The 25730-nt window shown below is 39.2% G+C and overlaps 3 protein-coding genes across 5 annotated transcripts in view; 1 reads left to right on the forward strand and 2 right to left on the reverse strand.

The window, feature by feature from the left end:
- abl1 (c-abl oncogene 1, non-receptor tyrosine kinase) overlaps nt 1-7586 on the reverse strand; it is a 36658-nt gene extending 29072 nt beyond the window's left edge. For both annotated transcript variants that reach the window (XM_044333550.1, XM_044333549.1), the window contains exons 1-2: nt 7013-7586; nt 4990-5371 (exon numbers count right to left, since the gene is read on the reverse strand). In XM_044333550.1, coding sequence (XP_044189485.1) covers nt 4990-5116 — 127 coding nt within the window. In that variant the 5' untranslated portion in view covers nt 5117-5371; nt 7013-7586. The remainder of the gene's footprint in view (nt 1-4989; nt 5372-7012) is intronic.
- Nucleotides 7587-9389: 1803 nt separating this feature from the next.
- Nucleotides 9390-13710, reverse strand: exosc2 (exosome component 2). The gene is made up of 9 exons (XM_044334664.1): nt 13341-13710; nt 12641-12742; nt 12486-12531; nt 12282-12371; nt 12099-12164; nt 11924-11992; nt 10849-11025; nt 10516-10644; nt 9390-9810 (listed from the first exon to the last, which is right to left on the reverse strand). Exons 1-9 carry the CDS (start codon nt 13460-13462, stop codon nt 9730-9732), a joined length of 882 nt encoding a protein of 293 aa, XP_044190599.1. The 5' UTR covers nt 13463-13710; the 3' UTR covers nt 9390-9729.
- A 1276-nt stretch (nt 13711-14986) lies between these two features.
- The window catches only part of ric1 (RIC1 homolog, RAB6A GEF complex partner 1), a 40056-nt gene continuing 29312 nt past the window's right edge, over nt 14987-25730 (forward strand). Inside the window, exons 1-2 of one of the 2 annotated variants that reach the window (XM_044332861.1) lie at nt 14987-15667; nt 23204-23311. In XM_044332861.1, the coding sequence (XP_044188796.1) occupies nt 15527-15667; nt 23204-23311 (249 nt within the window). In that variant the 5' untranslated portion in view covers nt 14987-15526. The remainder of the gene's footprint in view (nt 15668-23203; nt 23312-25730) is intronic. The other variant, XM_044332860.1, reaches the window with a different exon arrangement.

Raw genomic sequence — 25730 nt, forward strand, 5'->3', positions numbered from 1 at the left:
AAACACCATTATTATGTTATTATGGTCAATAATAATGGTGCAACAAGAAGAAATGCTTTGCAGGTAATAACATCAGCCTGTCACCAAACTGCTATCATGATCAATAAGATAAATTATACATATACTATTCAATACAAAGTGGCTTAACATGGCATAACATTTATCAAAATATTATTTTTGAATGAAAATAGCATCTCAGTAGAACTGCAATGTACCCTAACAAAACCAGATAGAAATAAATGTAACCACCAGGGGGCAAAATGGCCAATTTTCCTTTACTCCACACCAAGTTGAGTACTGAAATGACCAAGTTAACTCCAAATCAGTTGGCAGACAACATGGTTGTGAGTCTTTTAAGAAAAAAGGGAGAAAAAACAAAAAGAGTTCCTCTTTCTTTTGAACCCTCCAACCTCCAAATCCCGCTCTGCTTTCCCATTTCCTCTGTCAGCCCTTTTCATGGAAGGGCAGGAAAACAAATGAAAGGCATCATTCCTTCATTAAGCACTTTTACACAGCAGTTCCACTTCCTGCAGTCGCTCAAAAACGTTCCAGACTTGCCAGTGTTCACATATTGTTGTCCCGTGTAGTTAACACAACAGCAGATATTAAATTCTGGTGGGAAGAAAGGAGGCACACATTTGACGGAAGTGTAAAAACTTTTTGCTTCACTGGATGTAATAACAGTGGTCACCTTAACAATCTCTGACTGAAGCAATGCTTAATATGCTCACACCAATTATGGGTACACCATCTTGGTTGTAATTTTAATTCAATTAAATTACTTTTGGACTTTCATGCCCAAAATGGCACTGGAACAAGGGACAAGCTGTAGTAGGACTGCAGGTGTACAGACATAGTAAAAATATAACTGTAAACTGTAACTGTGTAAACTGTCAAATTGATGCCAGTTTTTAGTAGATATTAATTATTAAATAGTAATAGTAACTGAACAAAAACAACTGTCAATCCAGGATGTATTCCTGTATGTACAAGTATGCATTATACACAAAATTAGACTAGAGAGAAGTGATTAAATACACTAATCTGTTGTGCTCAGACTTGTTTTTTAAAAACAGGCCTGGTAACCTACTGCAGCCTGCAATCTAGTCCATGATCCACAGAGTTCCACAGTCAACTTCAAAGTATACTTAGTTATCTGAACCACACACTGAGAAAAAAAGCTGCTAATACAGCGTGTGAGCTATGGTTCCAGAAATTCACAACCCTGCACAATCCTCACGATCTGTGCTAGCTAGCCAGTGAGATCATACCTCCCCGCTGTACAGTACACAGAGGTGCCAAGAGCAGAGGCAGGTCTTTGCTTGCCCGTCACTGCCTCTGTCACTCTCCCAGGCAGCTGCATGCAAAGATCTGAACCTGCCTGTTGAGAGAGCAAGCACGGTGCTGGCTAGGCTAGAGTTAACTAGCTGTGGCTCACCAGGTAGAAAAAAAAACATAGATGTAAAATCATGTGTTGATATTGCCCTCCTCTTGCACTATGACTCACATCCCCTCTCATACTCTAACCTGCTCATCACAGGAGGAAAGGGGCAGAGAGGGAAAACAAATACGCCCCGTGTCACTGACCCTTTGCCAAATTCGATCCGTTTACTGGCAAAAGCTTTCATTCTGTTTTTCTGACCTTCCCTGTCCTGTCCCCCCTCTGCGTTATGCAAGACTTAGAGTCAGTGGAAAGTATTCCCTGCCAAGGCAATCACAGCCCTACAGACACATTTGGTAAACTTATCAGTTAGCTGGATGCATGGCATGCATCCGGTTCAATCGCACGTGATCATTTTACAAAGCTGAAACAGTTCAGCTTTATTTCTCTACCAAACTGAAGGCAATTTTATTGGAATTTTTCTTCTGCATTGATATACGACTTGTTTACCTCATTGATACTTTCCACTGAAATGCTGAAATGTTACAATTTACCTCTAAAATTTTGTCCTCACCCCCACACTGAGTACTAGTTACACTACCAAGCATTCAAGTTGAGACAGTTAAGACAAAACTTATGGACATAAATGCAAAAAAACAACAAAACAAAAACTTTCCATTAACTTATACGTTGATTTATGGTAGAGAACAGACCTCCCTGTGCCTTGTTATAATGTGTGTTTTGTTATTGTTGGCAATAAATTAAGCCACAGACCATCGCAAAAGCATTTTCATCAGCCAAAACAAGTAAATAAACCACTGACTATAAAAACAAGGGGTGAAGTAACTGATGATGTCACCGCTGGTTTCTATGTGTTATGTTTGAAGCCTTGAGAGAATCTGATGGGACATTAGAAAGAACAAGATGAGTAGAGAGGAACAGAAAAGACAAAATTGCCTTATATCGCCACGGACTAAAAGATAAATAAGCACTGCCCACATGAGGACAAACATCAGCGTGTATCTGTCTTTGATGTGATACAATGGATATTGGGTAATTTTTTTTTTTTTTTTGCAAAGCGTGGTGAGGCTCTGTGCCATCAGCATGCAAACCTTTCCCAGAGGCGATGGAGAACGGGCGTGATGAGCTCATTCAGACGCAGCCATGAAAATTAATCTGCAAATATTTTGATCAACAATTAATAATTTGAGTCCGTTTTTAAGCAAATAAGCTGAACATTTTGTGGTTCCAGCTTCTCACTTGTGAAGATTTGCTGCATTTCTTAGTCTTATATGGTAGTAACAAGTATATATTTGCGTTTTAAGCTGTTGGTTGGACAAAACAAGTACTGTGAAGATGTGCTCTGGAAGCTTGTGATGGTCGTTTTTCACTATTGTCTGACAATTTATTGACAAGATGATTAATCGATTTATCGAGAAAGTATTCTGTGGATTAATTTTTAGTTGCAGCCCTAATTTCAGACAGTCTGTATGTGCTCTGCCACCTCCAGCAGACCTCATAGCACTCTGTAATACACACTACACACCATCCTGTACAAACACAGGAGGAGGAGCAGGCACTGTTGAGCTCTGCCATTCACCACAGCGCTCCTTTTACATCATATATGTGGAGGTATTCCTTAATGATTGTTTCTGACTTCTCCTCCATTTGTTCCTCAGTTGAGGCAAGCTTATTAAGAGCTGTCTCTCAGCATCCTCTGTCCATATCATCAGTCATACTGTGACTCTCTGTCTGAGCATCTGTGATCTAAGTTGTGAGACGTCCATACATGTTGACCTGGTGGAGATTGGTACCGTAATGTAACATCAATAAGTTTATTTAAATTGAGTCAGAGAAGTCTGACAGTACAATCAAATGTCAGAAATGCACTAAAGATGTTGCTCTCTGTTGTGGATTTATTAAAAATGTTTTAATGTTGTGTTTTCGCATTTAATATTTTTGTTATGGGCCCCAGTTGTTGTTGTTTCTGTGACAAACAGATGGTCGGGAAATCTCAAACCACAGGATCAATAGCCTGAGCTAATGTCCATGTATTAATATCAATACCACTGAGTGACTCATTCCGCATATGAATATGTCAAAAAGCTATCCCCTCACACCCCTAAGGACCATCTCAAAGCTCCACGTCTATTTGGTATCGAATACTGCAGAATATTTTCTTTAATGGAAGGTCAACTGTTTGTATTTTTTTTTGTAACTGTTCAAAGGAAAAACAGCCAAACAATATTTCTAAACTTCAACTGCTTACCACAGAAAACTTCTATCTTCATAAAACAACAAATAAAATAATTAATATATTGCCATGTTATCACTTTATTATTACAAATTATACACACAAGATTGTATTGACATAAATACTTTGCCAGCTCACATTTAATCAAAGATAATGTCAAAATATTTGTTGGAAAAGAATCTAAAACTTGTCCTGTAACATCTACAGAATACTGCACATTAGTCTTATTGACAGTGTAAATTTAGAAACTAAGTTCCAAATGGACAAACTGAAAGCTTTATTAAACTTACTTTCTTTTTGGATACCAAAGAGCATGGCTTTTCTCTTATGATTTCTAAATGTTTACATGATAGTTAATAATACATTACATTGATAAATGTGAAAATCAGTTCATCATGTCAGGTGTTAATGTTTAAAAACGTATTCCAGAGAAAAATGGAAATTAAGTGTAATCAAAAGTCAAACTGAAAAAATCCACACAGAAGTTACTTCTGTTACCATTTACTGTACTAACCTGTCAGCTAATACCAGTCAGCAGCAGATGGTAAATTTAACAGCATACTTTTGAAAAATCACAGGCTTTACAGGGATTTAGATTTGGTGTTTAGTTACTTACAGCTGGTACCAGAAACTAGTCAGTTCAAAACATTTCAAACAATGTCACTGCGGATGTACCAGTAAAAAAGAAACAACCCCACTGCTAAAGAGACTGAACAACCCTCACTGACGTGTGTTATGTTGCACATCTCATTGTTAAGTAATCAAGTTTACTGCACCAGAGATAACAAGTGAGCCAATGTAATACCATAGTGGTTACAGTTTATCACACATTTCATGCTTGATTAAAAGAAGCCTTGCTAGCAGCAGTATGTCATTAGTTATGTTGTGTAGCATTACAAGAAGAATTGCACTGCGTTGATCAAGTGACAGACAACCAATCACAACAAAGACCAAGCAAGTACAGTACAGATCCATCACACCACCTATAGGGTCACCCCGTGCTGCTTGTATAATTAATGTGTGGTTGGTTTGATTATTAACTGTTAAAATTAATTATTACAGGCTTTACAGTGAATACGACTTTATCTCCTCCAGGTTATGCAAGCATACGTCTGTCAATCAGCTGGCAAGTTGCAATAGTCAGTCCAGTGTACTCATCCTACTCATCTATACACTTTGATTTGTTGAAAAGTAAAGTAATAGACAGACTACGGCAACCACAAGACAGAAAGGTGTTATAGTATTTGATCGTAGGCCAAAAATCTCCTGAGTAAACCAATACTACCGAGCAAAAGTAGTAAAAGTAGTGAAGAGTGACCTCACAAAAGGTCTTAGAAGAAATATTTGCTCTTACCGTGCACAGCGAAAACGTTACACGGCTGGGTCCCATGGCGTGACGACTCTCTCTTTCCACCCTTGATGAAGGCCGGCAGACTGGGTCTCCTCTGGTCCCCTACAAACTTTCCCGGCTGCTGCCCCATAAGGGCAGGGTGCCAGGCCGCAGCCGGGACTCTCCAAGCTGGACTCAGTTGCTCACCGTCCAACAGTTGGCCACCAGGCAGGGGAGGGATTTGGAGAAGACAGGAGCCCTTTTCCCTGGCTCAGTCTGTCCTCTCCTGGAGTATGAGTGATGCGGGTCAACTCTGCAGATCCAAATTACTCCAGTATGTCTCTTTTTATCATGCATTAATGGAACCTGAGTGCTGCAATGGTCAAAAAAGACATTTCACAGGAATCTAGGGGGGAAAAAAAACAATCACGGGTCACTGATGATTTTCTTAAAAGCAATGTGATGCTTTCATACTGCACCACTCACATTCAACTGTCCCTACTAATAGTATGAAAGTATGAAAGTATATTAATCTAAAAAATAATCAGAAGCCAATCAAACATATACATCCTAGATTTAAAATACTTCAATTATGTTGTCAGTACAACATTACCTTTGCTTCTTTCTACATACATCCCTATTTCTCTCTGTCAACGGAGCTCTCTGATACCTACAGTAGGACGCAGGGCTACTGAATTTCTGTTTTTCAACAACAAAAAAGCTCTTCATTTGACAAGACAACTTCTATAAACTCCCAGCTACACACACAACAATCAAGAAATGTAGTGTTGGTAGGCAACAGCGAAAAAAATACTTTACATAGAGGACATGAAATACCGTCAAACAAATAAACATAGAAAAAAAAAAAAAGAGAATTGACATCCAAAACCAAAGATAACAGAACTGTGGCAGAGCTTTAAAGATCCCCTCCGGACATGTTTTACAATGACAAAAGTTCAATTATCTTGTTAAAATCCTTAAAATGGCATCTTCTCCTTCTCCATTTTGTGAAAAGAGGATTGCACTCAGAAATATATTATTCACTTGATTTAATTGTCTGTCACAGAATGTTTTCAGCCATCCGGCCTTCATCACTGGTTACTTTTAAATGCACACTAATATTATCATTCCGAATATGGCAATATATATCCTCCTCCATTACTTCTGGTTTTAACAACTATTGCTATCACTGTGGATCCCAGGTTCTTCGCTATTCATGTATCTGTTCAAACCAATAGTTGGCAAAAAACACAAAACCTTTAAACATGTAAACATAATCAAAGGATCAGTACAACCCTCAAAGATACATCTGTCATCAAAGCCATGATCACTTAATTTGGTAAAAAGCAATTTTGAATAATTGTCTTTATTCCTTTACAAAAATGTTATTGTAGTGATTTTAACTTTTTTGAACGTTCTGTGACAGATGAACAATTAAACCAAGTGAATTATATATTTCTGAGTGCGACCCTCTTCTTCACAAAATGGATTTAGGATAACGTACCAGCTGGTCAGAGCCAGTGGCATCCCTGCAAGTATCTACTCCTTCTACCTCATTAAATATGCAAATATATTTCATCTCAAAAGTTTAACTGTTAGACACAAGATGTCTCCTACTTCGCTGTAAAGTCAATTCTCAGTGTTTGTGCATTGAAGGCTTCAAATTTCCACATCACCCTTGTGTAAGTTGAATATTAAATTATTTGTGATGTCACAAATCACGCTTATAGGCCCACCCCTTAAAATCAGATTTTTTTTCCAGAGAAACTTTCCATTTTCAGCAGATGAGTGTGAAAACAGTCTTCTAGTGTCAAAGTCTGCACATACATCAATCTGCACAGTGACGCTTAAACATTCAACTATAAGAACAAGAATGAAAACACATTTTCTGAGTGGAGGGGGACTTTAACTGCTGTTATCTTTAACCCCATCGCTCCTGGCCAAGTGACTTTCCTACAAAAGCATCCAATCATCAGTAACAGCCAGTCAAATGAAAATGGTAAACTTATAGAGTGAAAACAGGTGTGAATAAAAAAAAAAAACTTACATGGCCACAGAAACATTCATGTTGCTGGTTATGTGGCGACCTCAGGCTAATGTTGGAGGTAGCCATGGAGGCTAACTAACTAGCTGGTGGTATGCAGCGCCAGACCCTTAAATGCACATCGAGTAGTCAACAGTTGGCTCTTCCTGGGTCGCTGTTAACACGCTGGTAGTAAACAAGTGCAATAATGTCTCACAAAAACATCTCCGGCAACAACAGTTAAATGCTTTGCAGTGTGTTTTTCTTCCCAAAAGTCAGGGTAGTGAGTTTGTTTCAAACTTCCGTGTCCACTCTTCCCGTCTTGCGGAGTTTCTTCCCCTGTGGTACCCGGACTAAAGGCACTTCAATCAGGGAGGCGAAGAGAAATCGAGGAAACTCAAGTCAGCCTGACACCGACGACTCTTCCTGCAAGCCCTCTCCTCTGTTTACGGCCGCCGAGCTCTTCGTTGCCGACCGCTCGGTTCGCGTACTTATTCATCGCTCTCACGTGAAAATCTGAGCAATAAACTTTGGCCGAGTAGTAGTTGAGTCGCTGGGGCCGCCATACTTCCATACGCAAGGTGGTTTACAGAAATATGAGGGTGGGGCGACGTGTGGCGTCATGTGCGTGCGTGGGCTAGTACATGGGAGCAGAGCAGAGGAAGAGCAGCAGGGTAGAAAGGGCAAACTCAAAAGAAGATAACTTGAAGTTAAACATACAACAGCTCGTTTTTTCTTTCCTCTTTTATTCTGCTAATTGACAGTATTTCTCCCTTGTACATTCTGATGCAGTTTATCAAACTAGACTTAGACAACTTAGAGTCCAAGATCATCTATAGCAGCCATTATAAATATCATCACAGCCCAGGCAGGCATTTAAAGTGCATATCAACAATTGTAATAAAAATAGTGAGTACACTGCACATCCTCAATGTATCCATGTACTTCACCTGACTCCTCATGGCTACTGCATCTAGTTTAATTGAATTGTTGCCATGGGAATAAATTCGTTTTTTGCTCTGTGGGTTCTGGTCTCGGGGTATCTATACCTCTGACTTGAAGGAAGTAGCTGGAACTCCACTGAAAGTGGATGGGATGTATCCATGCTGACCTTGTCTGCCTTCTGAGTCAGTCTGGTAAAGTATAGGTGGTTCAGGTCAGCCTGCTGCTCCATGATTTTCCCACAGGTCTTTACAATTTTTCTAATTTGTTCCTGTGTGAGTGATTTTGGAGTGTACATACCAGCGTACAGTACTGTGCAAACGTTTTAGGCACTAAAAGTAAAATGAGGATGCCATGAATCGTTTTTATTTATCAACTTTATATTGTATTATTATATTATTATTATATCATATTATTATATCAACTTAATACAAAGTTCAGTAAACAGAAGAAACCTAAATCAAATCAATACTTGGTGTGAGTGCAACAGTACCGGTTCTCAGTACACCTGCACACAGTTTTCTAAGGTAAGAGTTAAGAGAATAGAATAGAATAAAATAAAGCTAAAATAGAATAAGACAGATAAAACAGGAGAATAAAAGTTACAGTGCAGTGCAAGAAATAAATCAAAAGCCCCAGATTTGATTTAATAAAAGGCAGCAGCAAACAGAAAAGTCTTCAGCCTTGATTTCAAAGAACTGAGACTGCTCAAAGCATCTTGGAGAACTTGCCACAGTTCTTCCGTGGATTCAGGCGTCTCAGCTGCTTTTGTATCTTCATGTAACCCCAGACTGACTCAGTGATGTTGAGATCAGGGCCCTGTGGGGGCCATACCATCTGTTGCAGGACTCCTTGTTCTTCTTGTCACTGAAGATAGGTCTTTATGACTCTGCCTGTATGTTTGGGGTCATTGTCATGCTGCAGAATAAATTAGATGCCTCCCTGATCATTTTGCATTATGGACTCTAAACATCTAAAGTGCCTAAAATCTTTGCACAGTACTGTATGTAACTTACAAGATGATATAGTGTTTTAAAGGAACAAAAGCTCAAGATTTGTATCTCTGCTCTGCAAACTCACATGCAGCAGTGTTATAAACAAACAGACATAGTATGTAATGACACTGTAAAGAACCTTACATACTTATTTTCCTGATATATGTACTACTGATACTGATACAATGGCCATTATAAGCCTATAATAAAAATCCTCTGACATATCTATTATGCTCTGGTTGGCCTTAACATTTTCAGTAGCTTAGTTTATCCAATGTTTAATAGTGATACATCACTACCAGCCATTTCTATTACAAAACAAAAACATTTTGAAGGCGTATTTTCTTATGGGAGAAGATTGCATAAAATACATGAACTAAAACCCCTTGTGAGGACTGAATTTTCCTCACATGTATTTCTCATCTGGTACTCCATCATTCAGAAAGGAAGACCACACTGTGAAGTATTGAAAATGATAGAAAATGTATTTCATACAGACAGTGTTTTTGTACAATATCACACATTATCAAAAGTGTTCCACTGTAAATCTGAAAATGTAAAACAGTAAAAACTGAAGAACAGCTGCACAAGTGATTTCTGAATGCTGCAGTATTTTAGGAGTTACAAATTACAGTTCGTTTTCATTAGCAGTCAAACAACGATAAACCATTTTGTTTCATAAAGTAAATTAGAAACATTTTTTTTTAAAGCCAGTTCAGTCCTCAGGTAGGTAGGTGGGCAGTCCCTGACATAGCTGCTGGTGTGATCTTGGTTTTCTGAGGCCACTGTTTGGATTCATGCTCTTTAACCTTCTTGTTCCAACAGCTTCTGTTGTGTCAGCATCACAATCTCCTCCATCACTTCTGGTTTCAAGATGTCCTTGACCTGCAGAGACAGCACAAAGGGGACAATTGTAGATCAGCCTCAGTGAAAGAAATCAGTGTTTTAAACACCACAAAAATGTTACGCATCTGGTGGACAACATTTACAAACAAAGGGCTTTATAGTGACAAATTATAATAATGGACATAGATTCTCACATTTCAGTAATTCCTTGAATGATTTTAGTATTAATAGGAAATAACTTTTGGGTTCCAGTCACTGAGACAAACAAGAGGAGACTGTTCAGAAACCCATCAAACAGCTGTGTTGGGCTTAGTTGGCAAGCATTATCCTCAATAAGGAAAATTTTGCAAACTAATGTCTACATTAACAGCCAACAAAAACATATAATATGTGCCACAAAGATGTGTTAACGTGAGATATGAGCGAACGTGCTGATATTATATAAGCACGACATTTATGAGAAGCATTTGTCAGTAAGTCATCAGTTCTCTGCCCCAAAGAGCAATGAAATCATCCGTGTCTGTTCCACACTGTTAGATCAACAGTGTCAAAGTTAAGAACTGCAATAGATATATTTTCCACAACTGTTGCCCAGCAGCTGTGGGTTCCAATATGGCCACCAGATGGCACAATATGGAAAAGTTCCCTTTTTTTATTCTAATAATTCAAAAACAACCACATACTGTTGCATAACTGATGTAACTGTCATTACAGTGCATTGAATTCTACCTGCTTGTGTCCTACCTGGTGCTGAAGTGAAGATTCGTAGCAATACAGAACACTGGTGTCAAACAAGAGGAACTTGTGTGCAGCCAAAGCCAGTAGGCAGTTTCTCAATCGTGAAATAACCTCTCGATCTGACAGACTAACGGGCTGAGGACAGAGACAAAACATACAAAAACAAACAGGATTGAAATTAATACTCCTCTTTGAAGATTATTAACATATTGTACTAACATGTTGTTCAGTAAAGGTATTCAAACAAGGCCTGGTATATTTTTCCAATAGTTTAAATTGATATATATAATGACTTGGAAAAACCTATGAAATACTGCTCTTTATGTGTCCCGTTCCCACCTCAAGGCTGGTGTAGAAGCCCCCAGCCTCCTCTTCTTGCTGTCCTGGTGTGGGATACAGCCACACAAAGCCGTTATTGCCGAGGATGATGGATGCACCACATGGCAGGTTGTGGAAATGTGTTTTCTGCCTTTTGATCAGAGAGGGAGAAAGCTGTACCAGCACTCCTTGACCCAGCTGATGATCAAAGAAAGTAGAAAATGGATATTAGGTCAAATTAAGGCTGTCATTGAAAGGAGACTTTTTTTTTAAATGAAACAAAATTATAACTATGTTTTGGCTACATTAATTTTAGCTGTTCCAGAGTCTCAAAGCACATTTTCATTGACTCTACTTCTTGTCTGACTGTGTTAACGCTGCTTTTAGGTTTATTATTACACCCTTTTTTACATTATTGGTTAATTTTTATATAGCTGTCCTTTATGCTGTTGTTTGACAGACAGTATATGTGGTTGTATTTTTGCTGTTCGTTTTTATATGTGTGGTTGTGTTATTATACTGTCTCCCTGCACTGGAAAGGACTTTGTACCTCCTGTTTGAAAAGTGCTATACAAATAAAATTATCATGTTGTAATGCAAGTATGTAATTGTACATTATCAAGGAGCAAAATCACTATGGTATTCTGCCAGTGATATACTGTATAGGAAGGATTAAATAATGGTTTTAAGCTGTGCTTTAACTGTGCCTTACTGTCATTGTTATGACTCACCAGAATGCAATGGAGCCAGCAATGAAAGGTGAAAGATTACTAAGTATAAATGACTGTTGCATTGAGTGAATCATTTCCTGTGTATAGTAATGCAATTTGTGTTTGTTTGTTTTTCTATTAGTGGCACTGTTGAAAACACATTTTTGTGTGTTTCTAGGCACACAACAAAATGCCCAAAATGTACATATTTTGGGCATTCCCAACTTTGAAGGTCTATGCTAGCACTGTCCACCTTGAAGTATATGGTTGCCATTTGTTTATATTGTGATTGGTCTTATTGAACCACAAACAGTGAGTCATAGAGCAAACTGAACCAAACTGTGCTATACTGTGGTCATCTCATTGCGTACATTTGCATAACTTACTTTTCCATACTTTAAACTGCGGGTGTGAAGTGATAAAGCTCCATCTGAGAAGACAGACTGCACCTCAGCCTAAAAGCACAGGACAAAAGCAACGCAGACATTATGAATGAGAGATAAGAAGATGGAGCAACCTGTGAAAGATAATTATGAACTGTATATAGTCAGAGAGTCATACACTGATGAGATCGCCCTCCTGAAGGTATTCTCTCATGGTGAGCTCATCTTCTGCCGATCTTCTCCTCTAAAAGAGAAAATAAAACATTTAAACAATAAACTTGAACAAACTTGTCCGCCCTAACCCATTTCCCCATTCTTCGGAATAACTTCTCCGAGTGAATCCGATTTTCGAGCATCTCACCAGCTCTCCTCCAGGCAGATTGACGGAAGACAACAAGAGGACAGAGTCCAGCCGGGAGTTCGTCTCCACCTTCCACCGTTTCTGTTGCACCTATACATGACATATTGAAAAACCAAAATGGCAACAGTTTGTTGTAACCACATGGGAAACATTTGAAAATGTCAGACATCACGCAGGAAAAGAGACACGGAGGCAGAGTCTTACCTCTGTGATTCTGCCAACCACCACATCGCCAACCTCACCGTTGAACCTGCAATTCAATAACACATAACCAAATTATAATTACATCACTACAAAAGCAGCAGTAGATTAACCAATTAAAAGCGGCGCATGTGTCAATTCAGTATGACTGCACTTACCTGGTCTTAAGTGGTCTGACACAGATTAATTTATCTACTCTCTGCACCTCTCCAGCAACTGAAGCAGTCAGTTTCTCCTCATCAACATAGGTACCGTGACCCCTGGGGACAAATGGTGTAAAGCACTGTTAATGAGGCTTTGTTATGCAGCCAAACAGGGATGTGGTAAAGAGAAATGTATGTTAATTATGACCTCTAGTTAGTGCTCACAGACAACAAAGGTGTTAATTCTAACTAATAAATGTATGATTTTGTTCCTCCTTAAAGTCCATATAACTGATTACATACATATTGTGTTTAAGCATGAAAAGGTGGGTTAAATAAAAACTACGAGGATTTACCTCGCTCACTTTTCATGGCAGACCAGAAAAGCTGAATATATAATCTAAATCCTATAAACTGATCACAAGCTGAACCACTATTATCCTGTCAATGAAGTAAGATAAGCTGGTGCAGCCTGTAAGCCTGATGATGCTGAGGATGGTCCCTTCACCAGTCCATAGTAAGTTTTGGCTGTATTTAAAAGTTTTTGTTATGATCTCAACCTACTTTTTAAAAAATCTGTTTTAAAAGCAAGGTGCCAGTAGCAGCACCAAAGATCAGCCAGCTGCTTTCAGTTGATTTCCCTGCATGACAAACATCATGTGGCCATCATGAGCAGCAGCCGATCACACCACCGGATCCACCAGCCGGGACCTACCTCATGAACCCAGTGTCTGAAGTGATCACATCGCCGGGGACAACCAGATCTCTTCGGTTAAAAGCAGGAATTGATAGCGATACTGGTTTTCGGATAACAGGTAATCTCATGTCAGCCGCCATGCTGCTGCTTTGCCTCTTCTTCTTCTTCTCTTTCTGGTGGTTAGCAAACAACTTTAGAAGTTTTACCGCCACCTACTGAAGAATGGGTCGAATGTTATTGTTTGTTTGTTTTGTTTTTTTACCTAACTAAAATTACAAATAGTTTTTTAAAACGCTTAGATCAACAACATGTAAGAATTGGGATATAAAATCGTCTAACGTTAGATTTGTTGCGTTAATCAGCCAGTTTGCTTGCTGTTTGGTGCCAGATTGGATCAACTGGAGGGACGGTTTAAAGCTCGCGAGATTTTAACCCTACACTGAATCTTAACATAATAACAACGGTAATCTCTCGAGAGTTAGTCTCTTCGGTTGATCCAACCACGCATTTACCTTGCATTACCACCAACTGCTGGTCAGGAATGTGGACCGTAGAGTCTAACAGACATGTTTTAATTCATATAGAAAATACTCTGCTTTGAATAATAATTCGTATCTAATATGGTTTTTCCACAAAAAAGTTCAATTGCCTTATTAAAATCCTTTAAATAACAGCTACTCCTTCTCCCTCATTGAGAAATACAGAATTTATATGAAAATATTATTAATTTTAAATGTTTAATTGTTGGAAACTTTGTCCCTCCAACAGATGAATGTGACATCCCTCTAGTGTCAAACTCTGCACATACATCATTCTGCACTATGAAACTCCAAACATCCAAGCGAAGTAACAATAAGTGAAATACATTTTTAGTGGACAGGGATTTTTAAATGTTCTCTTCCAAGAAACATAACAAAAAATAATGTGCAACAATTCCTAATACCGAGTAAACATCTAGAACCTCTTATGTCAGCCATTTATCTTTATTTTCTCCATCTGTCTCATCATTATATCAATGTGACTTTGACTTTTCATAAAGTAGATCTCACACCAATTCCTCTTATGTCTTCATCAGGAAGCCGTCCTGATTAGGTTGTGCTTCAATTTGTATGTGTTTTTCTTGTTTGTATGTGTGATGTATTTGTGACATAACGTTCAGGGGAAATCATGTTATATTATATACAAAACTGAACATTCAGTAATGATAGTTATATTTATGTATATAATGCTTATTTGATTAGATATTCAATATGCTTTGCTGAGTGAAAAAAGAATATGTTGAATACATGTAGACAGGCACACACAAAGTGTAAGTATAAATTTGCTCTACATGGAACAAATATAAGTTCATATTAATTCATATGTGTGTACACGATGGTGTAGCTCATTCAGTTGTGCACCTGGTATGGAAAGTGGTGCTCTTTATAATCCTCTTAAATTCAAATGACTACAATTTTTTATAGTGATGAATGGCAGATTGCAGCATTTATCCATGGGCAGTTGAACTGTTTGCATTTATGGAGTACACTGTATATTTTTTTCTGCAGTGTTTCTACACTCATTGTACTTTGTACACCAGCAGATGTCAGCGTCGAGCCGTGCGTGCCTGCAACGCAACCACGTTTCAACATAACGGAGTGGTGACGTCAGATGTCAACACGACGCAAACTTCTCCGTCGTGGCCAATCAGCCTTGAGTCGGACAGTCTCTTGTAAAGATGGCGTCGGTGGGGCACAGAGAAGTGAGAGCTGGACGCTTTACCGTTATTAAACACCGCTGGTTCAGACACCGTAAGAACTGAAACGGCGGCGGTAGTTAAAGTTTATCGACCCATTTTGTCAGCCGCAGCACGCAGTTTAGTGCTGTGTGTGTATCGCCGCGGGCTTGGTTGTTTTTGTTGTCGGTTAGCCAGTCGTTGCCTTGGACAGCTCATTAGCTTCAAGTTGGAAAAGCCAGCGTTAGCCCGGGCTAGCTGAGTAGCTCCATCGGCTGCTTGGATTTTTCTCCACGGCATTCATGGATTGATAGCTTCACCAGTGTGAACTCTGGGCTGCATATATCTATTTAAAACTCTTATTTTCACGGAAAGAAACCGGCCATGAGCCACTCGGATTAAAAACAATACTTTATAAAGGAATAAGGGGCACAGACGATCTGGCATTGCGACACTATCTGGAGTGTCGAGACGGAGCGAGTTGGCCGTCATGTATTTTCTCACCGGCTGGCCCCGGAGGCTGCTTTGTCCGCTAAGGAGTGAAGAGGAGCCCTTCTACATCCAGCCCAGCTCGCAGAGGTTTTACTTCGCCGTGCTCTCAGAGACGCAGCTCAGCATCTGGTTCAGCCGGGTAAGTCAACCAGCTGCAGCCCATATTCTCAGCTGTCCCGACAATAACAGAGAGTGCAGTGCCACTTACATTTTAACTGACGGGGGCATGTACACATTAAACGCTGTTAACCGTGCTTCATCAGCTACAGATGCCATCGCTTTATTTTTTAATGCACTTCAACTGTGTGACAATCTGGCTCTCCTTGTTTAATAAAAGGAGCGTTAATGAACATGTAGAGCTACAGCAGTGTCCTCAGTGGTGATGAGCAACCTGAAGGCATTCACCTTGGTGGTGGCAAACGGTGCCACCTACACACAAATTACATAGACAGGTGACATTACTCATCACAACAGTTTCAGTATATCCGCATACGTGTGCTTGTCATAAAATCGCAGCTCAATTCATCCTTATGTTGTATTTGAATGTCGTCATTCATCCCCTTAACTCCTTTATTCAGGTGTTGGCGGCTTTTCACCTTCTCAGACGCAGGTAGAGCAGTCTACCTGATGAATGCTCAATGTCAGCTATTAATTAGGTTGAGTCTCTCAGGTACATTCAATACTTTTGGTAAAATAAAATCAAATCTGTTTTCGCCACGAAGTTCAAAGTTTAAGTTATTATCAGCATGGGATTTCCTATAGTGTTCCAAGCAAATTCATGTTGTGGTATTTTCTGTCAGACAGCAGCTCAACATTAATTCAAGAGGTTTTAGACTTCCGGCATTAGACAATCAATGTAAACAATCATGTCAGCACATTAATTGATACCTTTATTTTCCATTTTGCTCTATAAAATAATTGAGAAGCAGAAACAATATCGCATGTTCTTAGTATCTTGTGTTCTGATGGATTATATTTTCCTCTAAGTGGCCTCTGTGTGGTTGAAGGCCAGTGTTGATTTGCTCTTCTCTTTTTCTGCTTATTATGGCAGTCTTTTCAACAAGAGGGTGATTTTTATCTTGGCTTTTCACAGGTTATCTTGAGCCAAGACCTTAGTCATGAATTTAACTGATTCATGACTTTTTCTTCAGAAAGGGGCCTCTTCTGAAACTGGTTCCTTAACTAAATCTTGAACCCTGCTAGGAACTGTCTTGTCCAGAACACTCATTGTTGGCTGGCCAAATTGATTACATTATGGCTCCTGAACTTGCTGGTGTAGAGCCAAGTGGCTTTTGGTGTTAGGTTTGGGGAAATCTTAAAAACCTGTAATTTATGCTGAGGGTAGAAGGTTTGACCTCAGGGTTAAATGTACAGAAATGAATAGCAAAACGGTAGATCAGCAGTTTCAAGATTAATGCTATACTGGCAGTCACTTCTTCAAGAGAGATGCAAGTAAAAAAAAAAGTGAAAGAAAAGGGAGATGAATATCAAGGGAGATGTAGGAGGGAGCAATATTTTGGGGGAAAAAATTAGCAAGTTGTAGGAAACCTAAAAAAATGCCTACGGTGAAGACAAACTCTATACACTGTAGAAAGTGGTGCGATACAACCCATTACAGAGAAATGGTGTGAATGTGAATTTTGACTTGATGTTGTAGTCAGTAGTAGGAGACAGACTGTCAACTGACCTGGGTGCGAGACAGTGGCAGCTACAACAGATGAGTTCCTATTTTCAACATTGTTCATATGTATTTTTTTCTCACAAACTGTTTGAACCTCCATACAAATTATGTTATCTGCCAGTGTGGTTGTCTTGCCGTATGTCTGTTACTAGGGAACCCTTGAACCTAGTCAAGTAATCAGATGAAACATCTGATGAAATGCAGAAAGTCTGGTAAAATGTTTGGTTACAGCCCACCAGCATCTGCTGTAGTAGAAAACTCCTTAAAAATTCCAAATACAAGGCTGGGAACTGGCTGCACTGATATATACTCCTCACTCATTTGTTTGAATACATCAGATTTGTTATGCTGATATGGAGAGAGGCCATTTGATTTGATAATCTGCAGCTGAGCACATTGTTTATGACAGTCTGTGTTCCACATAACTTGTATGTTATTGGGTTGCAGCAACAATGGATCAGGGTCACTGTTTATTTCCTGAGAACCTCTCAGGGTGTGACCATGCTTTCCTTCCCCTCTTCCTTAAGAACTTTGCTTGTCAGTATCAATAGGTGCTTTTGGACCAAACAGTTCAGGGGACTCCCTGAGAGGAACTACCCATTGAGGAGCTCCCCCAATAACTACATACCTTTCTGTTTGCATTCACACCACCAATAGGAATGCTGAAGTGACACAAGCCAGTGGTTGGTGTACCCACGTCATTTCTGTGCGAGATACAACTTCAACAGTTACAATAACACCGTGATCGGAGCTCTGTGTTTGTTGTATGTCGTTGGTTTCATGTTAATAATGGAGTTAGAAAGGAGACTTGTTTTGTTTCATTGATTAAAGCAAAACGCTAACGTTAAGAGCTGTTGTTTACACAGGCTTTTAAAAATGGCGGTTTCTGGTGCTGCATCAGCGCTGCATTGGCTCATGTGTTCAACCAATCAACATACACTTACGTCTGCGCACCAATCACTGTACACTTACGTCACTTAAGGTTCCTCTTGCGCTGGGAGAGTACCTACCCTGATGTTGGAGCTAAAAAAAAGTCCCTCCTGAGAACCCAGTTCCTGCAGTTCGGACACAATAAAACAGGGTAGTTCCTGCAACAGTTGTTAAGGGCGTCAAGGAAAAGGATCCTCTCAGGAATGTCAATTGGAGCAACTCCTTTCTCTTGACATGCACCTTTCACATCTGTAATATCCATTATTTCATTTGAGTTCACTCTGTAGCGGAGGGATTTGTTCACAGTTTTCTTAAGTATTGTGTTTTCAAAAACATTGAAATACATTTCTTAAAGCAAACACATGTGACAAACTTGACTATATATCAATATGAAATTAGATATAGTGTGGGTTATGGGTTATCCCAATATTGTAAATCTGTTATTTGCCTTTCTTGCTTTCTTGTCCCCGTTGATCTTAGCCATCATTTTTCCACCAGGTCTTTTCTCTTTAATCCCATTAGTCCTGAACCTCGGCCATCGCAGCCTGAGCCTGGCTAGTTCAGTCGAGGCACTATTACTAATCCGTGTAGCACAGTAGCTTAGCCTTGTAGTCGTTCTGTTCTGGCAGCCTGCCATAGCTGTATGGGAGGAGAGATACTGCTCAGGATCTTTAGGAAAGAGGGATGGAGCGTGTAAGTGTGGTGGCGCTATTTTTCCATAATAGCGCTGTAGTTGACTCTGTGTGTCTGTGAAAATCGGCAGAGTTGTGTGTGTGTGTAAGCACATGTATGGTAGCACATAGTTGTGTGCTTGTGTAATCCTTTGTGCTCTGGGATTTCTTCAGTTACACTGACTGACTTCATGTAGTTGTGGTGGAGCATGGGAAATGGCAATGCAGGGGAACTACATGAACTCAAGTCACTACTACCCTACAAAGCATTTCAGTCTTGAGCTCAGTTAAAACAGTGTATGTGCTGCTTGTTTATTTGGGATATGGATTCAAGCTTAGGTACAATACTTCAGGATTTTTTTTTCTGTATGCAAATTGCAGCTGGGGTGTAAAATTGTTTAGCTTTTTATTTTATTAGTCAATAAGGGACATGTGTATTGCCCAGTTAAAGTGAAGCATCACACTCTGCATTCTGATATTATTTTATTTCTTGAATGTGAAATGACACAAACAAACCCTTTTTTACAAAGGAGATTTTTAAGTTTATTTATACTGATTACTTCAGACCACTGGACACCAACTGAACCAGTGAGTATAAGGTTCAGTATAAGTACTAGCTTTGGGTTTGTAGGTGTTCATTTCTGTATTGCAAGACCCATCTTTTTACCCTTGGAGGGCTTGTATAATACCAACAACAGCAGTTTCTAAAAGTTAATCAGATGTAAATGGTCAAAACATCAAATTAAAGGTGAAAATCAGCACTTAAACCTCATATAGAGTACACAGGCTAAACAAAACTGTCCTAATACTTACAGATTAAACTATATGCCAGCTATATGTTGCTCCAAACAAAACACTGGACCTGCTGTATGCTAATGTTAAGGAAACATACAGCTCCATAGCTCTCCCTCCCCCTGGGCAGATCAGATCACAACCTGGTCTACCTTAAACCCCTCTATAAATCTGCAGTCTGGCAGCAACCAGTGATCACCAGAACTGTGCGGAGGTGGTCACAGGAAGCAGAGGAGACTCTCCAGGGCTAATTTGTGGTGACAGTCTGGGATGTTCTCTGTAATGCCAGTGGGGAGGACATAGATGGACTCACAGACTGCAGAACAGATTATGTAAATTTTTGCATGCACTGCCCGATCCCCACTAAGCTCCCAAATGTAAATATAATCTACCTCTAGTGTGATCTTTGCTTTAACTTACAGAGCACCACCTGAGTTCCTTCTAATTGTTTGTGATCTGATGTTATTGCAACTCCTAACAAGGAGAGATGCTCCATGTCTGTTTCCCACTGAGCAAGCTTCACCAGTGCAGGTATCATTGGCATTATTAAGTTTTAATTGCACGGAAAGGACGCTGCAGGGTAGAAATATTTAAGACCCTACTCTCTCATTACAGTGATAGTAGGTCTAATGTTGCATGGCTCGAATTACATGAGATATTTTCCTGTCTTAGTTGCTATATAGTTGCTATAGCCATTCAGCGTGCTGTATCCTGTTTACCTGTAATGTCAAGGACTGTTGCTTCTCTCACAGAAAACAGGATTATGCTGCCTTACTTAAAAAGATACTCAACCAGCATTTTGATAGTTTGGTTTCCAAATTATTATGCTGTGTTCTCTAATAGGAACAGTAGCACCATAAGATAAAAAAACATGTTTACCAATCTGGCAATACTGAGAAATAAGACAAGTTACTGTACATTTGTAGGATGACTCAGGATTAATTCATCTTCAGTCTTGTCAAAAGTGCATTACTCCAGCCTCATACCATGAATGAATAATAAAATCTCTGCAGGGGGTTTCCACTGCTTGTTGAATAACGTCAGTGACTCATGAGTGAGGCTTTGCAAGGTATTGAGGTTTTGGGTTTGACCTCATTACCAGTGCTTCTCTTCAACTGTAAAATAATGCACCGAAATAAGCAAGAAAATCTATAAATCAAATTGATTATAATAATTTGATTACATTTCAAATATATAAATATTCTAAAATTGTCCTTCCTCTAACACCCAATCTGTCAGACAGGAAATATATTTAGCCATGATCCAAATATCACTTACTATTTATTGATTATTTGTGTGATTGTAGCTTTCTGTATTAGCCACATGCTTCTACAATATAATACACAGATTTGGACCAAGAGATCCTTTCATATCTCAACTACTGTAGGTCAGTGCAGTGCGATTGGCCCTCTGATTAAAAACTGAAAAGGAGGGACAAAAAATGACAGGAGGGAGAAATAGAGAGAGACGGAGAAGGAGAGCAGAGTGCGAGACAGGAGAGATTTGAAGGAGAGATAGAGGGCTACAAAAGGAGAGAGAGAGAGAAGAACAGAATGAGAAAGATGAGACAGAAGAAGAATCAGAGCGGGACAGAAAGAGAGACTGAAGGAGAGATAAAGACTGAGAGACACATTACCCCATTGTTGCGACAGTTTCATGGCATGTTTTCTCTCTCTCTCTCTCTCTCTCTCTCTCTCTCTCTCTCTCTCTCTCTCTCTCTCTCTCTCTCTCTCTCTCTCTCTCTCTCTCTCTCTCTCTCTCTCTCTCTCTAGTACAATCATATACTTCGTAAAATAGTTACTGGCTGATTTCCGTCGGCATTTACTTGCAGAAGTAGTGTACAATTATGTGCGGACTGCCACCCACAGGCCTCCCATGCCACCCTGCCAAAACCTCTTGCCACCCAATGTAAACTTTTCTAGATCCACCACTGAGTTGCACCTTTATAAATCATATTGCTCAATACTTCATGCAAGTGTTGTTAGTGGTGAATAGAAACAGACAGTATGAGATAGATAGATTCTTTATAGTCATTGTATTAATACAAAACAAAATACAGTTTGGCAGCAATCCTCAGTGTAGCAGCTTGGATAAACCTGAATAAATAGAGAATAACGCAGGCCTGAAGTAGCTTAAACTCAGTGTCAAATCAGGGCATTGGAATGAACTGGTGGTGATGATAGTTCTGTGATGCAGACAAATATCTGCCTTAGTGATTCAGGGGTAGAGGCAAAGTCAGGGCAACAGCCTCAGGCAAAGTTTGTATGTGTATCTGCCTGTTTATCTGTCTGTGTTGCATGGTACAAACAACACCCTGAACACTTGGACACAATTTTAAAGTCCAATTTTGGAATCAGAACCCAGCAGACTGCTCATCATTTTCCATTTTGCTTACTAGTAATGGTCACAATTTTTCACAGCAATGTTTGCAAAAATTTTTTACAAAACATGCTTTTGTTTGCTGGTCAGAAGATATTTTTCTAAATAGGCCTCACATGGTAAGGATTTGCAATTTAGCAGCAGTCATCCCATCCTTTAGGGACCGAATTTTATCTGTATTTCTTCTTTGCCAAAGAATTAATATGTGAGGCAATGAAATGACAACACATCACCTACCTGCACATTAACATGCTCTTTCTATGGCCACTTTTTCTATTTGTTTAAAAAAAATGAGTCATCTGAAGAGATTTTTTTTTGATGGTGGAGTGTTGCTGTGTCCAGAGTTTGTGTAGTTACTTTCAGATAGCCCCAGCAGTTGTTATTTGAGCAATTAAAGGCACATTGCACCCTTGCAACTTTTTTCACAAGCAGCTGGATTATTGAAGCTGTTGTCATATGTCACACTTAAACTCAGATCCCAAATCTGTTATTCAGATCCAACGTTATACTATTTGTTGATGGACCTGTGGTTATCACACAGCAAGCATGTAGGCATTTTATTAAAGGAGAATTCCACTGATTTGACTCATCAAAGTCTGTTTACAGGTATTGGGGAATACTAGCACATATGTGAAAAAAGTTGTATAAAGCATTTTGTGACTCCAGGGGGTGAAATCTGATAAATTGGGTGACATCAGTTGGGGCTGAAGACAAGTTTGAAAATGAAAATATCTGCGTGTGGAGTGGTGAAGAAGTGAGGTCACGCTCCTCATGTCTGTTTGAGGCTAGTGACTCGAGGCTACAAGCATAACACCGGAGTCTTTGACCAAACTGTTGGCGGTGTAGTTGCATTGTGGGTAATGTAGGCGCCAGGAAGAAGAATGCATGGACTAAAAAAGACATTGTGTGTGGGTCTGCTGCATCGATTTCGATCCTTTTTAAGAACTGTCCATTGTAAATCTAACAATGGCTATTAAAGGTCTGCAATTCTAAATCGATGGAGTTCTCTTTTCCAACATGACACAAGTGCTATACCATTTTCATTTGGAGCTCAAATGTAGTTTCTAATAAGACTGAAATGTTTACAATTTACCTGTTTCCTCCTCATTGGTAACATACAATAGATTTCCAGTGTTGTAATATCTGGCAGTCAGATGTCTGTGACCCACAGGATGTTTGAAACGCTTATTTTTTTTCCTATATCCTTATTCCCCACCCACAGCCCAGTGTTTTGATAGTCAGCTATATCGAGTCTGCGAAGGCGGCGGCCCAGTTTGGCTTCTACCAGAAGGCAGAATGGAAACCAGACGACTCCATGATAGCTGTGGCGGTAAGTACATACTTCTCAATCTCATATCATATTTGCATTATGACTGATGTCCATCAGCCCACATCTTGTATCTTTTTTCCTATTAGTACAAAACACTAACACTATCACTGTATGTAGTACTAATAAAATTCTATTCTCAAATGTTAAAAATTGAATAGAAATTCAACATCATATTATTGTAAATCAATGAGAAATCAACAAAAAATGATTTTGTTTCATGTATTTGTAATAAGTAAATATTAAATGATTCTTAACATTATCTGAGTTTTTATCAGATGTCCAATATTTTAATTCCCTTTTCCCAGTTGGGGGGGGGATTATATTAATGATGGATCAAATATTTACTTTAATGTACTGGACTCATTCTTAGGATGTTCTTGTTCAACTGAGGTGAACTGAGCTGAAACCGCCATTTCTGGAAGGGGGCAGGGAGTTTATGACCATGTCTAACAAAAGTGAAAATGCCATTGTCTTTGTAATACACACACTGTTGGTGAAACAACTTCATGACCTGCCAGAGTTCTCACAGTCTTCAAACCAGTCACCACCCCTGGCACGATTTGAAATGAAAGCAGTTGCATAACAAACCGCGTCTGTCTCAGGTGTTGCACTTTATTTAACACACCTAACCAACTGTCTCAAACCAAAATCTCTCTTTCACTTCCTTTCTCATTGTCTTCTCTGTCTGTTGCATGTTTGTAACAGTAATCACTTCTCATCATTTTGCTGCCACTTTGATTTAGGGCATGTACAGTTTCAGTCAGCGGGTAGATCATTAACAATATGATCCTTTTATTATATAAAAGCAGCTCCAGCGTATGACAGTAGAGCGAGTGTGACAAATGCTGTAGATTAAAATTAAATGTGGCTGCAGTTTTCTAAACAGTGGATTTTGTCCTATTTTTTTCATTTTGTTGAGCTCCGGATAGTTAGTTAGGTAGATAGGGAGGTGTTTCGGTGACAGTGAGAACGGAACTGAAACACAGTCGTTGAGCTCCCTACATCATGTTACAACTTCAACGGTTTGTAACAGTGTGACATTAGTATGAAGTTGGCATTTTTATATTGTAAAATGGTCATAAAGGTAATACAGAACATAGGAAATTAACTATTTTAATGGAAAAAGATGTGAAAATTGAAACTGATTCAGCATGAATGATCATTTTAGTCAGTTTCTGGTCTCAGTTTCATAAACACAAGGTACATTAGATCTGTTTACGCACCATTGTGTGGCTACATCATTTCATGTGTACGTCTTACTGAAGGCCGTAAGTAGCTCTGGGTATACCAATGCTTGAGTGAGGAGGCCCCTTACAAAAGATTTTTTTAAATGGTGCTTTAAATCACTACTGCAATATTTGAAAGTACACTTCCGGCTGTTAAAGTTACTACCAGTTAGATCCAACAGTAGCCTCCTGCAGTTGCCAGATGACAGTATTTTGTCTGTAGTAGATAAATCAATAAGAGTCACAGAACAGACTGGCCTTAAACATTTTGAGTTGAAAATATTTGACGGTTTCAGTTACACTTTGCTCCCTACCCACAGTACTGTTTTACTTTGTCCTCTGTTAATCACTGTACTCTCTGACTCAGATAATCAACTCAGAGTGAAACAGCAACTCAACAGGTTGTTCTATGTTTTATTGATCACTGGAATTTACATATCAGCTTGAATGTATTAACTGTGCTATCAAAGCAGCCAGAGAACATCTTTGATATATAGATTGGTTAAAAGGTGGGCATTGATCACTTTTGCCCTTGAACCCTGACCTCATTGTTAACGGTCAGGCTTGTGGTTGAGATCTAGACTGGGAACAAATCACAGCCCTCTAAAAGATCTAGCTGCCTCAGCTTTTTTGGGAAATGGAGAGGGCCTCATTTTTTTGTGTGTTTTGCGAATCAATACAAATTTACCCGAATGGTGAACCTGATGGGGGAAGGAACATATCTGTTTGTTGCTGCTTAAACAAGCATGAAATATTGTCATTATATCCGTGCCTTTGGTAAAGAACCCACCACAACCAAAAAAATATGCAAATTATCATCCCACAAAGCTGAAAAGACATGATTTTTTAAAAATTCATGCTCATTTCCATGGAGATGAGATGTTCTCGCCAACATGTTTCTGTATTTGAGCCCACACAAGCCTATTGACGTTAGTTCAGCTAGACCTTTCCTCCACTGTCACGCTTTAATTTGGATCATCATTTCTATTTCAGGTCAGTTCTGTGAAAATCTGTAATATAAAATTTAAGTAGTATGTTTATGATTAGGTTTACACATGTGTGTCAGCTGTCAATGTTGGCAGGAAATCAACATATCTACATTTCTTTGAAGCATAAAACAGTTCTACCCACGGCATACACTGACAACTGCACTGTCTTGTCTTGACTTGTTGTGTCCAGTATTTACAACAGAG

This window comes from Thunnus albacares, chromosome 18 (genome assembly GCF_914725855.1).
Source record: "Thunnus albacares chromosome 18, fThuAlb1.1, whole genome shotgun sequence".
Taxonomy (NCBI): domain Eukaryota; kingdom Metazoa; phylum Chordata; class Actinopteri; order Scombriformes; family Scombridae; genus Thunnus; species Thunnus albacares.